The sequence below is a fragment of the Carcharodon carcharias genome, assembly GCF_017639515.1.
Source record: "Carcharodon carcharias isolate sCarCar2 chromosome 36 unlocalized genomic scaffold, sCarCar2.pri SUPER_36_unloc_1, whole genome shotgun sequence".
NCBI lineage: Eukaryota > Metazoa > Chordata > Chondrichthyes > Lamniformes > Lamnidae > Carcharodon > Carcharodon carcharias.
Genome location: NW_024470726.1, coordinates 931,205 through 948,545, shown reverse-complemented (window position 1 = coordinate 948,545; position 17,341 = coordinate 931,205). Strand labels below are relative to the sequence as shown.

Below are 17,341 nucleotides of genomic sequence, written 5' to 3'. Positions count from 1 at the left end.
TCTCCTCCACTGCTGGCTTGCTGTGCCGCCAATGCGTTAAGCAATGATTGTCGTTAACAATTATATTGGCCGTTCTTTCACTGTCGCTGGGTCAAAATCCTGGAGCTCCCTCCCTAACAGCACGGTGGGTGTACCTACACCATATCGACTGCAGCAGCTCAAGAAGGCTGCTGAAAGGAAATTAGGAATAGGCAATAAACGCTGGGCCCAGCCAGCGACACCCACATCCCATGAAAGAATTTTTTTAAAAATTGGGCGCTGGTAGAGGGTTGTGTTTTTAAAAATAATGTTACAATTGGCCTTCAGCTGTGTCTGAGCCTTTGCGCTCTCGCTTCTGAGTCAGAAGGTTGTGCTCTAGCCCCTGGAGTAGGACTTCAATCCGTGCCTTTCTGTCATGAGACGTTTTACATCTGCCCGAGAACCCAGTGCTTCTTTAGTCTTTCTTGATGTACTATAACTCTTTACAGCCAACACTTTTAGTACTTTTCGTTAATGTCTTGTCAATTACGTTGTTAAGGTTAAGAGAAACAGGTGATGAGTATTAATTGTCTTTAAGCAGGTATAAATAGGGGACAGCTGGGACACTGGGTGTTTGGGACGTGAGCTGTGAGACTGAACAAGTTAGTAAACCCCTCACAATAACGAAAAGCTCTGTGTCTTGGTTTTGGCTTCACCATTTTGGGTACCTTTAACAGTTTTGGCTTTGGACAAAATCCTGGAAAACCCTCCCTAATGGCACTCTGGATATAGCTATACCACACGGACCGCAGCAGTTCAAGAAGGCAGCTGACCACCTACCTTCTCAAGGGCAACGAAGGATGGGCAATAAGTGCTGGCCTAGCCAGTGACGCCCAAATCTCCTTGAAAGAATGATTTTTAAAAACCGTAGTCACTTATGTAACGGCAGCCATTTTGTGCACAGCAAGCTTCCACAAATAGCCATGTGACAATGACCAGGTAACCTGTAATTTTAGTGAGGGATTGGTTCTGGCTCAGGACGCTTTGGGGTTGGGGGCGGGCAGGGGGGGAGATTGCCCCTACTCTTCCAATCATGACCCCGGGATCTTTGGCGTCCACCCGAAAGGGCAGACAGGGCCTCGGTTCGGCGTCTCATCTGAAAGATAGCACCCCCGACTCATTCATAGAGCGGGGCCTGAACACGCAAACTTCAGACAGAGAGGCCAGAGTGAACCAGAGCTCGATCTGCAGCCACTCAGTGGAAGTGCTGAATGCTCCCTCAGCACCCATAGCGAAAACACAGCCCCAGCTTTGAAGCAATGGTCACGCAGGGAGGGGAACCGGAAACTTTCTGGAATCGAAAAATAAACCACCCTTCCAAGGGGGCTGAACCAAGTTTTTATTTTTTTGAGGAATGTGGACTGGCATGAGTCTGAAACCAAAACCTGTGCCAGACGCAAACGATGTTGAACTTTCTGCTTCGCAGATGTTGGCTGATGTTATCAGTGGGGAGGGGTGGTGGTGACAGGGAGATGTGTTTGCGCACAGATTCCTGCACTGCAGCAAACACAGTCAGGCATGTTCCCAAAGCGTGATCAGGCAGGCAGAGCTCGATTTCCCTCTCTCTCTCTCTCTCTCTCTCTCTCTCCCTCTCCCCCTCTCTCGCGCAGAGCCAAAGACCGCAGCTCCTTCCGCCCCAGCTCAGATCCCAGCACCTCCCACCTCCGAGTTCGGAAGGTCGTGGGGGTCGATGCCCACCCAATCCAGGCTGACGCTCCCAGCGCGGCACTCGGGGAGCGCTGCACTGCCGGAGGTGATCAGTGGGAGCAGTGATCAGTTTAGCGCTATATATAACTGTATGTAATCCGTTGCCATGCTTCAGGGAGAAGAAATGTTCAAATACCAACTTTACTTTTCTTTCACAAACACCATGGGGAGGTGGTGGCATGGTGGTAGTGTCACTGGACTGGTAATCTAGGGTAATGCTCTGGGGACCAGCGTTCAAATCCCACCACAGCAGATGATGGAGTTTGAGTTAAATAAATGATGACCTTGAAACCATTGTTAATTATCATAATAAACTTAATGTCCTTTAGGGAAGGAAATCTGCTGTCCTTACCTAGTTTGGCCTACATGTGACTCCATAGCATTAAAAAAATGAACATTTAGGGATGGGTAAATAATTGCTGGCCTAGCCAGTGATATCCACAAATAAAAAAAACACAACTTTTTTATTATGTATTGGAACAGGAGGAGAAACGATTTGATTGTATACTTCTACAATTTGACCATCTACTTGTAATTCCATCTGTCTGCCTTCGTTCCCAAACCCTTAATACCCTGACCCAACAATGAGAACATCCTGAAGAATAGGGAACACCTCTAACAACCTGCCCCTGATTAGGAAGGCTAATTATTATTATAAGCACACAGCAGTGACCTATCTGTGAAGCGCTTCGAGACGTCGCTGAGAGATAATGTCCTCCGTATACCTTTCCCTGAACCAACACTTTATCACGCAGTAGTATAGAGTCTAAGTTGACACATTGGCCGTACTTTGACCTGGAGTTGCTAGGAACCAGCACGTTTAAACATTGAGTGACAGACCAACACCCTTAGGGCAAAGGTTTCCTACATTAGAATTTTAAAACCAACTCCCGCCCCCGCCCCCCCATCCTCAACAGCTGCTGGAGGAGAGTTCCTGATTTCCACTATGTGTGAGGAAGTGCCTACTGCCCTAAATGATCCAGCTCTAATTTTAGGGTTACGCTCTCTTGTTCTGTGCAAGTGTTGGCCATGTTTTCTCCCAATAAGCCAGTTAGCCTGACATCTCTCGTTGGGAAATTGCTGCAATCTATCAGGAAGGACGTGGTAGCAGGACATTTAGAAAATCAGAATACAATCAAGCAGCTCGCTGTCTCAATCTCTGGTGATAGACTGTCCACCAATATCCATTACAAGCCTACCGACTCCCACAGCTACCTTGACTACAGCTCCTCACACTCCGCTTCCTGTAACGACTCCATCCCATTCTCTCAGTTCCTTCACCTCCGTTGCATCTGTTCTGATGATGCTACCTTCAAAAACAGTTCCTCTGACATGTCCTCCTTCTTCCTTAACCGAGGTTTTCCACCCACGGTGGTTGACAGGGCCCTCAACCATGTCTGGCCCATCTCCCGCGCATCCGCCCTCACGCCTTCTCCTCCCTCCCAGAAACATGATAGGGTCCCCCTTGTCCTCAATTATCACCCCACCAGCCTCCGCATTCAAAGGATCATCCTCCGCCATTTCCGCCAACTCCAGCATGATGCCACTACCAAACACATCTTCCCTTCACCCCTACTGTCGGCATTCCGTAGGGATTGTTCCCTCCGGGACACCCTGGTCCACTCCTCCATCACCCCCTACTCCTCAACCCCCTCCTATGGCACCACCCCATGCACACGCAAAAGATGCAACACCTGCCCCTTCACTTCCTCTCTCCTCACCGTCCAAGGGCCCAAACACTCCTTTCAAGTGAAGCAACATTTCACTTGCATTTCCCCCAACTTAGTCTACTGCATTCGTTGCTCCCAATGCGGTCTCCTCTACATTGGAGAGACCAAACGTAAACTGGGCGACTGCTTTGCAGAACACCTGCGGTCTGTCCGCAAGAATGACCCAAACCTCCCGGTCGCTTGCCATTTCAACACTCCACCCTGCTCTCTTGCCCACATGTCTGTCCTTGGCTTGCTGCATTGTTCCAGTGAAGCCCAACGCAAACTGGAGGAACAACACCTCATCTTCCGACTAGGCACTTTACAGCCTTCCGGACTGAATTCAACAACTTTAGGTCTTGACCTCCCTCCTCCATCCCCACCCCCCTTCTGTTTCTTACCCCTTCCTTTTGTTTTTTTTCCAATAAATTATATAGATTTTTCTTTTTCCCTCTTATTTCCATTATTTTAAAATATTTTTAAATCTTTTATGCTCCCCCCACCCCCACTAGAGCTATACCTTGAGTGCCCTACCATCCATTCTTAATTAGCACATTCGTTTAGATAATATCACCAACTTTAACACCTATGTGTTCTTTTGTTCTGCCGTCTGTGACATCTTTTGATGATCTGCTTCTATCACTGCTTTTGCCTACAACCACACCACCCCCCTCCACTTCTCTCCCCCCACCCAACCGCAGCCCCCCCCCCCCCCCCCCCCCCCCCCCCCCCCCCCCCACCCCACCACCACCACCACCTTAAACCAGCTTATATTTCAACCCTTCCTGGGATTCACCTAGTTCTGTCGAAGGGTCATGAGGACTCGAAACGTCAACTCTCTTCTTCTCCGCCAATGCTGCCAGACCTGCTGAGTTTTTCCAGGTAATTCTGTTTTTGTTTTGGATTTTCAGCATCCGCAGTTTTTTGTTTTTATATTATAGCGTTAACATGGTTTTGGGAAAGGGAAAATCGTGTTTGACAAATTTATTACAGTCCTTTGAAGATGTAACCAGCAGGATGGATAAAGGGGAACCAGTAGATGTGTGCTTGGATTTCCAGATGGAATTCGGTAAGATGCCATGCAAAAGGTTACTCCACAAGATAAGAACACATGGTGTTGGGGGTAATAGCCTGGACAGAGGATTGGCTAACGAACAGGAAACAGAGAGATGGGATAAATGAGTCACCTTCAGCTCGGCAAACTGTAACTAGCAGAGTGCCACAGGGATCAATGCTGGGGCCTCAGCTATTTACAATCTGCATTCACGTCTTGGACAAAGGGACCATATTGTAGCCAAGTTTGCTGACAATGCAAAGATAGGCAGGAAAGCAAGTTGCGGGGAGGACACAAAGAGTCTGCAAAGGGATATAGATAGATTAAGTGAATGGGCAAAAAATTTGGCAGATAGAGTAGAATGTTGGAAAATGTGAGGTTGTCCACTTTGGCAGGAAGAATAGAAAAGCAGAATATTATTTAAGTGGAGAGAGACAGCAGAATGCTGCGGGAACGAGGGATCTGGGTGTCCTGGTAGACGAATCAGAAAAAGTCAGTGTGCAGGTGCAGCAAGTGATTGGGAAGGCAAATGGAATGTTGGCCTTTATTGCAAGGGGGATGGGGAATAAAAGTAGGGAAGTCTTACTACAGCTATACAGGATACGGGTGAGACTGCACCTAGAATACTTTGCACAGTTTTGGTTTCCTTACTTAAGGAGGGATTAATTTGCACTGGAGACAGCTCAGAGAAGCTTCGCTAAGCTGATACCTGGGATGAAGGGTTTGACTTATGAGAAAAGGTTGAGCAGGTTGGGACTGCACTCATTAGTGTTTAGAAGAGTGAGAAGTGGATCTTAGTGAAACATCATAAGATCCTGAGGGGACTTGACAGGGTAGACACCGAGAGGATCTTTCCTCTTGTGGGGGGAATCTAGAACAAGGGGGCAGATTTTAAAGGTGAGGGGTCTCTCATTTAAGAGGAGGTGAGGAGGAATTTCTTCTCTCAGAGGGTGGAATTCTCTCCCCCAGAGAGCAGTAGAGACTGCGGGTCATCGAATATATTCAAAGGTTGCAGGACAGGCAGGAAAGTGGAGCTGAGGCCACAATCAGATCAGCCATGATTGTATTTAATAGCAGAGCAGGCTCGAGGGGCTGAATGGCCTACCCCTGTTCCTACAGACTGTGATCTTAGGTTGTACCTTGCATAAGTTTCATCTGCTATTGTTCCAACCAACTTGCTTATTCAGACCAACACATTCTGTAGTGTTTTTTATTTGAAGAGGCTAGTTTGCACGGCTATTTATGCACCTCCAAGTGCCGTAACCTGCAGGGCTCTAGTGCTGGAAAGTGGGTTAGGCTAGGTGGCTCCTTCTCCGGATGGTGCAGACACGATGGGCCTCCTCCTGTGTGGTGCGTTTCCCACGATTCATAGAGCAGGCAGAGGCCCTTGTGGAACAACGGGTAGCGCCCCAGCCTCTGGGCCAAAATCTCCGGGTACAAGTCCCACTTCGGGAGGCGTGGTTCATAACGCGGCCAAACGGGTCGATCATCGAGCCCGTGAGCCCTCCTGTTACGCCCAACGGCGAGTGGGTAAAGGGCAGGAGAGTTTCCTAGTCGGAAGGCAACTGCCAACCACTGCGGTACTTTGCCAAGTGCGGTGAAAGTCCATGGTCGCCCATGGTGTGGTAACTGGAGGAGGAGGATAGTTAACTTGTTTCTTCCCTCCTCTGGTGCTGTGAGTCTGTGTGTTTTCTCCTCCGTTCTCTTCCCTTAGCCCATAAGTTAAAAACCTTCCCTTATCTCCTCAGGTATCGACTTCAAAATTAAAACGGTAGATGTCGGCGGGAAGAAAATCAAGTTGCAGGTCTGGTGAGTGTTGAATCATCACAGCCTGTGGACCGTGACTGTTACCATTCCCGAGCTACAGCCGATCCTCGAACCAGTCAAAGGGATGGTCACCCACTGGTGTGTCAGTGGCCTCGCAGGACTCGAGAGGGAGGTGGAGGGGTTTTAGGGAGGGAATTCCGGAGCTCAGGCCCCCCCCCCCCACCCCGCCCCCCGCAGGCAGCTGAAGGCACGGCCGCTAATGGCGGAGCGATGGGAATCGGGAGGATGGGCAAGAGGCCGGAATTGGAGGAGCGCGGAGGGAGGAGAGACTGGAGTGAATAAACGTGAATACATGGATTAAAGTGCCTGGGAATTCTGGTACCCGCCTCACCACATCCCCTCAGCCGTCTGGCCAGTTAACATTCCTCTCCAGAGCTCCCTGTGGTTTAGCTCCTTGAAGCTTTGTTGTCCTGTCCAGGTAGTGATTCCTTTCCATTGTTTTCACTTCTAGGGATACAGCCGGACAAGAAAGATTTAAAACTATCACAACCGCGTATTACAGAGGAGCAATGGTAGGAAGAGCTTTGCCTTTCTTTAATTTTCTTTTTTTTCTTGGTTTTAATTTTTTTTTCATTCTTTATCTTTTTCTGTGTTTTTCTTTCTGTCTGTATTTTCGTTTATCTCTCTCTCTTTCTGTGCCCCTCATTCCCTTTCTCTCTCTCTCCCTCTCCATCTCCTCTCTCCCTCCCTCCTCTGCCTCCCCCTTTCTCTCTCCCCTTTCTCTCTCCCCTCTCTCTCTCCCCCTCTCTCTCTCCCCCTCTCTCTCTCCCCTCACTCTCTCCCCCTCTCTCTCTCCCCCACTCTCCCTCTCACTCTCACTCCCTCTCTCTCTTACCCTCTCTCTCTCAGCCTCTCTCTCTCCCACTCTCCCACCCACTCTCTGCCTCCCACTCTCCCCCTCCCCCTCTTCACCTCCCCCTCTTCACCCCCTCTCTCCCTCCCCCTCTCTCCCTCCCCCCCGTCTCTCCATCTCCCTCTCTCCATCTCCCTCTCTCCATCTCCCTCTCTCCATCTCCCTCTCTCCATCTCCCTCTCTCCATCTCCCTCTCTCCATCTCCCTCTCCATCTCCCTCTCTCCCTCCCTCCTCTGACTCCCCCTTTCTCTCCCCCCTCAGGCCCCCTCCCTCTCGCCCCTCTATCTCGCCCCTCTATCTCCCCCCCTCTCTCCCTCCCCCTCTCTCCCTCTTCTCTCTCCTTCCCCTTCTCCCAGCCTCTCCTTTTTCTCTCTCCCTACCTCCCTTTCTCCCTCCCTCCTTCCCTCTCACCCACTCTGTCACCCCCTTCCTCCCCCCACTCCCACCCCTCCTTCCCCCCTCTCCTCCCCCTCACCCCCTCTCCTCCCACCACTCCCCCCCTTGTCCCCCCTCCTCCCCCTTCTCACCCCCTCTCTCTCCCCCTTCTCACCCCCTCTCTCTCCCTCCAACCCCCCCACTGCTTTTTCTCACACTTTCTCAGCCTTTTGCTTTCATTTTTTTCTTTTTCTCCTGCACTCTCTCTGATTGTCTCTGCCCTTTATCTCTCCCTTTCTCTTTTCTTCCTCTGCCTGTCTTGCTGTGTATACAATAGCTGCTGTACTTGCAAACGTAGCAGTCACTAAACTTCAGAATTATTGATTGTATGTGAACAACATGGAGATACTTCTGAACAATTGAAAAGGTGCTGTTTAAATGCCAGTTTCTCACTCTCTGCTTAAATGCCAGTTTCTCGCTCTCTATCTCACTCTGTTTTTAAATGCCAGTTTCTCTCTCTCTCTCTGTTAAATGCCAGTTTCTCTCTCTCTGTTTAAATGCCGGTCTCTCTCTCTCTGTTTAAATGTCGGTCTCTCTCTCTCTGTTTAAATGCTGGTCTCTCTCTCTATCTCTCTGTTTAAATGCTGGTCTCTCTCTCTATCTCTCTGTTTAAATGCCAGTCTCTCTCTCTCTGTTTAAATGGCAGTCTCTCTCTCTGTTTAAATGCCAGTCTCTCTCTCTGTTTAAATGCCAGTCTCTCTCTTTCTGTTTAAATGCCAGTCTCTCTCTCTCTGTTTAAATGCCAGTCTCTCTCTCTCTCTGTTTAAATGCCAGTCTCTCTCTCTCTCTGTTTAAATGCCAGTCTCTCTCTCTGTTTAAATGCCAGTCTCTCTCTCTCTGTTTAAAGGTCAGTATCTCTCTCTCTCTATCTCTCTCTGTTTAATGCTAGTCTCTCTCTCTCTCTCTATCTCTCTCTGTTTAAAGGCCAGTATCTCTCTCTCCCACTCTCTCTCTGTTTAAATGCCAGTCTCTCTCTCTATCTCTCTCTGTTTAAATGCCAGTCTCTCTCTCTATCTCTCTCTGTTTAAATGCCAGTCTCTCTCTCTCTCTCTGTTTAAATGCCAGTCTCTCTCTCTCTCTCTATCTCTCTCTGTCTGTTTTGCAGGGGATAATATTGGTTTACGACATCACCGATGAGAAGTCTTTTGAGAATATACAGAATTGGATGAAAAGCATAAAAGAGGTGAGATCAATTTCCAGATCAACTCCAACTGGAAATAGCTTTCAGCCCGCGTTCCCGGCCCGCGCTCCCCCCCTGTTGTCGAGGGAATATCTTATCACGTCAGTTCGCCAGGAACTTTCTTTGAACACTGGACCGAGCTGCGGTGTACCAGCCGTGGCTCTGTGGGCCTGTCTCCCGCCTCTGGGTCAGAAGGCTGCGGATTCAAGCCCCGTTCCAGAGGCCTGAGCACGTAATCCAGGCCAACACTCCAGTGCGCGGTACTGAGGGAGTGCCACCCTGTCAGAGATGCCCTTTTGGACGAGATGTTAAACTGAGGCCCCCGTCTGCTCACCGGCCCCACGGCCCCCGGCAGGAGGATGTAAAAGACTCCATAGCCATCTTGTCAAAAGAGAGCAGAGGGCAGTTCTTCCTAATGTTCTGGACGATAGTTGGCTCACGTTGCTGTTTGTGGGAGCTTGCTGTGCACAAATTGGCTGCCTCGTTTCCAACATGACAACAGTGTCTACACTTAAAAAAAAAAAATTGCTTGATTAGCAATAAAACACTTTTGGAGAATCCCGGGATGGTGAAAAGCACTATATAAATGAAAGTTTTTGTTCTATTCATTTTGTGGCTGGAAAAACGTTAACCATCACGGGTCCTGATGACCGTTGCTTTCCTCTACACAGAACGCTTCAGCAACCGTAGAGCGAATGTTACTGGGAAACAAGTGCGACATGGAAAACAAAAGGAAGGTGCCCAAGGACAAGGCCGAGAAGGTCAGTTGGGACAACCTTTGCTCCCGCCCTGCTTCCTGGGGTCAGAGCTTCGAGCCCGACTTGGTTGGAGCTTGGCCGCTCTGACTCAGACCGCCTCAACGGCTGATCGCCTCCCGATGGTTCAATCTCTTCTCCTGAGACTGCGTTCCCCAGGATTCACAGAGCTGCGCTCCCATCTCGCATTGCCGGCACAATCCTGGCCCTTTCGCAGACCGCTGGTTTCCCCTAAGCTGTCAGAAGTGCGCACCGGCGGGTCACATCAGCAAGCTAGGCTAAAGCAGGGTTGGAGACGAGGCACATCGGAAAGCAGTGCTTGCACTTTAGAGTAGGCTGATCAGAATTCGACAGCGCAGTCAGAATGAGCTAAGAGTAGGTAGGAGGTGGTGCATTGAGACTTGGTTTCAGCATTAGCAGACATTGAGCCACATAAGGAGATACTAGGATAGGTGACCAAACGTTTAGTCAAAAGGGAAGGGTTTAAGGAGTGTCTTACAGGAGGAGAGAGAGAGGTGAACAGGTTTAGGGAGGGAATTCCAGAGCTTAGGGCCCAGGCAGCTGAAGGCACGGCCACCAGTGGTGGAATGATGGGAATCGGGGGATACTCAGGTGAACTGGAGGAGCACAGAGATGTCGGAGGGTGTAGGGAAGGCATTTATCCCATTTTCTACAGCTAAACTTTAATTATCCCAGAACTAAACATTACCTCTAGAATATTAACATGAACCATGAACCAGATATTCACCGCAAGCGTAGAGTGCTTTTGGGACATCTGGTAGTCATGCAAAGCACTACATAAATGCCGGCCTTTCTCTATGCTTGTTTACTGTAAAATTAACTTGAGGGGATGCACTCACCACAGATGTAGTCGCAGTGCCTGTGACATGACTGCCAGTGAGACCAACCTGCTCGAAGAACACTGAAATGGAACTAACACAAGCAGAAAGAACAGTAATACCTGTAGCTCAGTGACAGGGCAATCGGGCCATTTGACTCAGTGACTGATTTGATTGAAGTCCTGCAAGTTCCCCTCCGAGCCACTCCCCACCCTGACTTGGAAATATATCAGCCGTTCCTTCACTGTCGCTGGGTCAAAATCCTGGAACTCCCTCCCTAACAGCACAGTGGGTGTACCTGCACCACAGGGAGTGCAGCGGCTCAAGAAGGCAGCTCACCCACCACCTTCTCAAGGGGGCAATTAGGGATGGGCAATAAATGCTGGGCCCAGCCAGTGATGCCCACATCCCGGTGGCAAGAGAAACAGCGTCATACAAAACCTTTCTAAGTCACTTATCTATTTAAGGAACTATACTTTAGAAAAGATGTCAGAATACTGGGGAGGGTGCGGGAGGGAGATTTACCCTGAATGGGACCCGGGATGAGGGACTTCAGTCCATGTGGGAGAGACTGGGAGAAGCTGGGATTGTTCTCCTTAGAGCGGAGAAGGTTAAGGGGGAGATTTAATCGAGGCGTTCAAAGTCAGGAAGGGGCTCGGATCAAGTAAATGAGGAGAAACTGTTTCCATTGGCGGGGGGGTGCGGTCGGTAACCAGTGGGCAGAAATTTCCAAGGGGAACATGGTGGGAATTTTTTTTTTTACGTGGGGAATTGCTGTGATCTGGAAGGCGCTGCCTGAAAGGGCGGTGGAAGCAGATTCAATAGGAACTTTCAAAAGGGGGGGAATCAGATAAATACCTGAAGGGGAAACGGGGGGAGGGTGGGGCTAATGGGATAGCTCTTTCCAAAAGCTGGCGCAGGCATGATGGGCCGAATGGCTGTATTGTTTTATAAACAAAGTAGTAGCACTCTCCGCCTCCACACACCAAACCTGTACATCCCATAATTTATTTATCGATTTGTGTTCCCTTGGCTACAGCTGGCAAAAGATCATGGAATTCGATTCTTCGAAACAAGCGCCAAGTCTAGTTTGAACGTGGAAGAGGTAAGACACCAGATGTCTCGATTTAATCGGAAAGTTTATTTTAAAAAAAAAACCAAGAGATATCCCGCAAGAAAATTTTCCGGCTCCCTTTCCCCTCCCTCAGCCCGCCCTTCCCGATCCCACTCGTACAGTGGTCCAGGGGGGAGCAGAGCTCGTGACTCGGTGTAAAGAACGGTCCTTATTCTGCTGTGCGTTGCTTTAACTACACTGAGCCCCGGTCACCCATCAACCGCGCTGACCCGCATTGTCTCCCGGTCCGGCAACGCCTCGGTTTGCAAATTCTCATCCTTGTTTCCAATCCCATCCGGCCTGCCCCACCCCCCAGGGCCTCACCAACTCTGTTGCCGCCTCCGGCCCTCCAAGATCTCCACGTTTCACCAAATTCTGGCCTCTCGCTCATTGTCAGTTTGAATCGCAGCATCTTTGGTGGCCCTCTGCTGCCTGGGCCTTTAGCTGGGGAATTCCAACCCCTAAACCTCTCAGCCCCTTCCTCCCCCTTTTAAGACGCTCCTTAAAACCGACCTCTTTGACTGAGCTTTTGGTCAACCTGTCCCTAACGTCTCCTCACGTAGGGCAAGTGCCCAAATTTTGTCTGATTTATGCTCCTGTGAAATGCTCTATTAGGTTAAAGATGCGAAAGAAATGCGAGTGTCGTTGAGAGGAGCTATCCTGCTGTCAGTTTTACAGCTTGCCCCCCCACCCCCCCCCGCCCCACCACTCCTCTCAGGGCGACAGCTCGTGAGTGGGGTTTTGGGGGAGGGGGTTGGGGATGTGGGGGAAGGGAGCTCAGTGGGGAGCAGCTGCTCTTTAGTAACTTGGCCTAGTCCTCATTCGTCTTAAGCGTCGGCAGGCAATTCAACTGCTGGGGCTTCACAACCAAGCTCATTCATCTGCATGAGGGCCCGCTTTTCACCAGGGCTGACTGAACAGTGATCAGGCGCAGGAACCCTGGCTTGCTAACCTGTACCTCACTCTCTTACGCCAGCCCCAACACTGATAAAGCATTGAGATAAAAACTTGATTTTATTGTAAACTTGCACTGTAACACCTTCTCAAATCAACAGCACCTTGCATCCGTATAATCATTTGGTAATACTCTTCCCTCTGGTTCAGATTATTCAAGCCCCACGCCGGTACTTGACACACAGTTCAGGCTAACACTGTAGCACCAAGGGAGTGCCACAGTGTCAGAGGTGCCGCGTTTTGGATAGGTTGGTAAAATGGCTGCCGGTTCAGGTGGAGCTAAAAAATTTCCATGGCACCTGTTCTTTTTTGTTTGTTCTTTCATGGGACGTGGGGTCGCTGGTGAGGCCAGCATTTGTTGCCCATCCCTAATTGCCCCTTGAACTGAGTGGTCTCGCTCGGCCATTTCAGAGGGGCAGTTAAGAGTCGACCACATGGCTGTGGGTCTGGAGTCACATGTAGGCCAGACCGGGTAAGGATGGCAGATTTCCTTCCCTAAAGGGGCATTAGTGACCCAGATGGGTTTTTACAACAATCCATGATAGTTTCACGTCACCATTACAGAGACTAGCTTTAGCTTCCAGATTTATTATTAATTGAATTTAAATTCCACCAACTGCTGTGGTGGGATTTGAACCCGTGCCACCCAGAGCATAAGACTGGGCCTCTGGATTACTAGTCCCAGTGATACTACGGCACCATCTCCCCTCTGTCTCAGGTGTACAAATAGTCACTTGATATGGCTGACAAAAGAGACATGCTGCCAAAGCTTTTCATCTTGCACTCATCAGGACAAATGCAAGAGTGCCAAATTTCAAAGGGAAGGACAATTTACGTTGCACGAGAAAAAGGGGCTGCTGGATTGGCAAGTGGACTCTAGTCGAGGCGTTGACACTTGGGAATGAACACCAACACAGCCTTGGGTCCGATACACGTCTGGAGAGATTCGACAGATGATGTAACTCTTCTTAACTTACCCCGTGAGCTGGACTGTTTCCTTTGAGATTTGGTTTTCTCACGTTTGTCCTGATGAGTGCAGGATGAAAAGCTTCGACAGCAGGTCTCTCTTTTACAGCAATTCCGCAGCATTATTCGAAGAATAGTGGGGAGGGGTGCAGGTGGGTAGGCATTCTCCCGCCCCCAATATTTTCACGCGACCTTCGTCGAATCAAACAGCATACGCTCTGGGCACTGGTCGCATTGCTTTTTGTGGCATCCTGCTACGTGGCAAATTGGCTGCCAGTGTCGATCGGTGTGCATTTGGACACCCTAAGCTCGCGAGAGGCGCCAGGCAAATGCGAGCCTTTGGCGATTCAACTTCCACGATAGTTCATTGTGTAAAACGCTCTTTGTTGCAGTGAGGCAACAGATGATTTTATTTTCCTGGTTAGTCTAAGAACACTCCAGCCCGTCCGCTGACCTGTCCGTGCTGAATTCAGCCCCCTGTTTTGTTTCTAACAGGCTTTTCGATCACTAGCCCACGACATCTTGACAAAGACGAGCAAGAAATCGGTAAGTTTGCTGCAGGACTGATTCACCTTGCACTGGTTACAATGGACTCGCCCCAACATCCTGGCAAAAGAGCCCAGTATCACTGCAGCCTTTCCTACTGCTCCTGCCGTTTGCTTTAAAATAGGAGTTTGATAGCGGGTGTGTTTGGGACATTGATGTCTTAAATGCCTGCCCCCCCCCCCACCCCCCCACTCCCCCACCCTCTGAGCCTCTCCCAGAGCCTAGCCCCGAGTGATTAGTTCCTCGTGTCTTCATAGCATGGGGCAGTACAGAAGGAGGCCATTCACAAGAAACAGGAGCAGGAGTAGGCCACTCAGCCCATCGAGCCTGCTCCGCCATTCAGTCCGACCATGGCTGATGTCAGGCTTCAGTTCCGTTTTCCCTCTCACCCCCATCCCATCCTTTAATTCCTTGCGAGACCAAAAATCCCAGCCTTCAGTATTCAACGATGGAGTACCCACAACCCTCTGGAGAATTCACAGCCCTTTGAGTGAAGTAATTTCTCCTCATCTCAGTCCTAAACGATCGGCCCCTTATCCTGAGACTGGGCCTCCCCCCCGTGTTTTAGATTCTCCCACCAGCGGGGAACAATCTCTCAGCGTCCACCCTGTCAAACGCCTTCAGAATCTTGTAGGTTTCAATGAAATCGCCTCTCATTCTCCTAAACTCCAGAGAATATAAGCCAAATTTACTCAGCTTCTCATTGTTGGACAACCCCCTCATCCCAGGGACCAATCTAGTGAACCTTCGCTGTTCCGCCTCCAATGCAATTATATCCTTTCTTAAATGTGGAGACCAAAACTGCGCACAGTGTTCCAGATGTGGTCTCACCAAAACCCTGCACAACTGCAGCAAAACTTCTTTACTCTTGCTCTCCAATCCCCTTGTGATAAAGGCCAACCTGCCATTTGCCACCCACACGGTGGGTGTACCTATACCACATGGACTGCAGCGGTTCAAGAAGGCAACTCACCCACCACCTTCTCAAGGGGGCAATTAGGGATGGGCAAGAAATGCTGGGCCCAGCCCAGCGACGCCCACATCCTGTAAACGAAATTTAAAAACTCAGCCCGTCATGACTGTCCCGGCTAGAGAGTATGAGGAGAGTTTGAGTAGGTTGGGCCTGTGTTCATTGGAGTTTAGAAGAATGAGAGGCGACCTTATTGAAACATATAAGATTCTTAGAGGGCTTGACAGGGTAGATGCTGAGAGGCTGTTTCCCCTTGTGGGAGAGTCTAGGACCATGGGGCATAGTGAGAGTGAGGGGTCACCCATTTAAAACAGAGATGAGGAGGAATTTCTTCTCTCAGAGGATAGTGAATCTGTGGCTCTCTTTACCGCAGAGGGCTGTGGCGTTGTTAGATATATTCAAGGCTGAGATAGACAGGTTTTTAACCAGTGAGGGAATCGAGGGTAATGGGGAAAAGGCAGGAAAGTGGAGTTGAGGATTATCAGGTCAGCCTCATTGAATGGTGGAGCAGAATCGATGGGCCAAGTGGCCTACTTCTGCTCCTAAGTCTTATAGGCTATTCAACAAATGGGGGTGAGGGGGGGCGGGGGAAACATCCAGCACCCTTAGACAGGCAGTCCCCACTGGATTTTGAACCAGAGTAGGAAACCCTGGCTGATTTCACTCCCCGACTGGTTCCTGTGACTCCTGCCAAGTTTAAAGTCGCCCACTGGCTCTCTTGTGACTGGGCTACTTGGGACAGCTAACTCGCGGGGACTATCGTTGGAGTTATTTCCTTGCAAGCGGCACTCCCTCGACGACAGCGAGAGATCGGGGGGGTGGGGGAGACCCGCGAACGAGAGAACTTTCATTTCTCTATCGCCTTTCACAACACCCCAAAGCACTTTACAGCCAACTTTGGGGTTTTTTTGGAAGTGTAGCCACTGTTGTAATGTAGAAAAGGGCGTCAGCCAGTTTGTGCACAGCAAGCTCCCACAAACAGCTGTGTGATAATGACCATTTTTAAAAAAAATTATTTTGGGTGAAGGATAAATATTACCCCCCACCCCCCCCCACCTCCGGGGTGAACACCACCTGCTTTCCTTCCATAGTGGCCGTGGGATCTTTCAGATCCACGTGAGAGGGTGGGGGCCCTTGGCTTAACACCTTATCAGAGAGGGCAAGGGAAAATGTGGCTCAAAAATAATTTATGGCCTTGCAAATCAGAAATTGCCAACAATGTCTCCCTCTCTCTCTACATATATATATTTTTTTTTGGCTAACTCTTCTATTTATGCTCCCTAAACCTAGGGCTTTGGGTCACCGAGCTGCAAGACCCCCCTGGACAGCCCGCAGAAGACCTCCAGTGCCTCCAAGTGCTCCTTGGCTTAAGACTCAAACCATTCATCGCCCACCGGAGAGCCTCATAACCTCCTGGGAGACCTATCACGGATAACTTATTGAAATCGAATATTGGACCCGCCTGGGGATGCAACAGTTAAAAATGGATCGTTCAGGATCCACTCCTGGGCTTAACTTCACAACAATCCCGCCCCTTTGTTCCCCACCCCCCCCCACCCACCCCATTCCCCTGTTCCCTGCCCCTACCCCATTCCTCAGTGGAAGATGCTAAACTACTGCCCTCTCTCTCTCTTTGACTGAGATTTTCCCCACCTAAGTCGGCAGGTCAAGCCTGGGAAGTGCTATTCCACTTTCGTATCCCTGTACGACGTTTTGAATACCGTTGTGGGGTTAGGGGCTGTAGGTGGATGTGTGCTGGATGAGGAACTTTTTCAATCTCAGCCGCTCTGCAATGGGGTTGGAGAGAGAGGAGACAGAAGCGTGTTGAGCTGTCAGCAGCCTTGATGCCTTTTGTTTTAACCAGAGTCTTAACCGGCGCCATGTTATTCGCTGTTTCTACGTTTTCAGTTTTTATAGTTTCTTCTCCCTGAAGGGAGGGCCTCCCTCTCTTTAGTTTTTGAGGCTTTGACATGCTTTTGCAGGGCAGGTGTGAGAATTTCCCAGTCAACTGTCCTGAACCCCTGGGCCCGAGAGCGTGGAATGAAGATTGAGGGGAGGGAATCAGGACCGGCAAGTGAATTTTGCTGGCACTTATTCCCTCCCCCACCAACCTCGGATTCCAAAATCCCTTGGTCCGGGAAGGAGTGGGGAGCAAGGCCAGGTTGTTACAAAGCCATCGGTTCACGTTGACAGACCAGCCACACACAGATGGCTTTTATTGTAAATAATTGTTTCGGTTGTCATGCCCCCCCCCCCCACCCCCCGCCAACCGACCCCTCCCGCCATGGAGCTGTGATGTGTCGCACATGTCCCCTCACCCCAGGACCAAAGGTTCGGGATGGGGGCTCGGTGCCAGATCGTGCCGGGAGTCTGCAGAATCCTGCGTGCTCCAGACCCTGGTGGATTGATCGAT

General features: G+C 50.0%; 1 protein-coding gene across 1 annotated transcript in view; it reads left to right on the top strand.

Annotated features, from left to right (window-relative positions):
* Nucleotides 1-16,486, top strand: part of rab13 (RAB13, member RAS oncogene family) — a 38,637-nt gene extending 22,151 nt beyond the window's left edge. Inside the window, exons 2-8 of the mRNA XM_041181661.1 lie at nucleotides 6,237-6,297; nucleotides 6,767-6,827; nucleotides 8,710-8,787; nucleotides 9,456-9,545; nucleotides 11,418-11,483; nucleotides 13,908-13,958; nucleotides 16,219-16,486. Coding sequence (XP_041037595.1) covers nucleotides 6,237-6,297; nucleotides 6,767-6,827; nucleotides 8,710-8,787; nucleotides 9,456-9,545; nucleotides 11,418-11,483; nucleotides 13,908-13,958; nucleotides 16,219-16,299 — 488 coding nt within the window. The 3' untranslated portion in view covers nucleotides 16,300-16,486. The remainder of the gene's footprint in view (nucleotides 1-6,236; nucleotides 6,298-6,766; nucleotides 6,828-8,709; nucleotides 8,788-9,455; nucleotides 9,546-11,417; nucleotides 11,484-13,907; nucleotides 13,959-16,218) is intronic.
* Nucleotides 16,487-17,341: the final 855 nt, after the last annotated feature.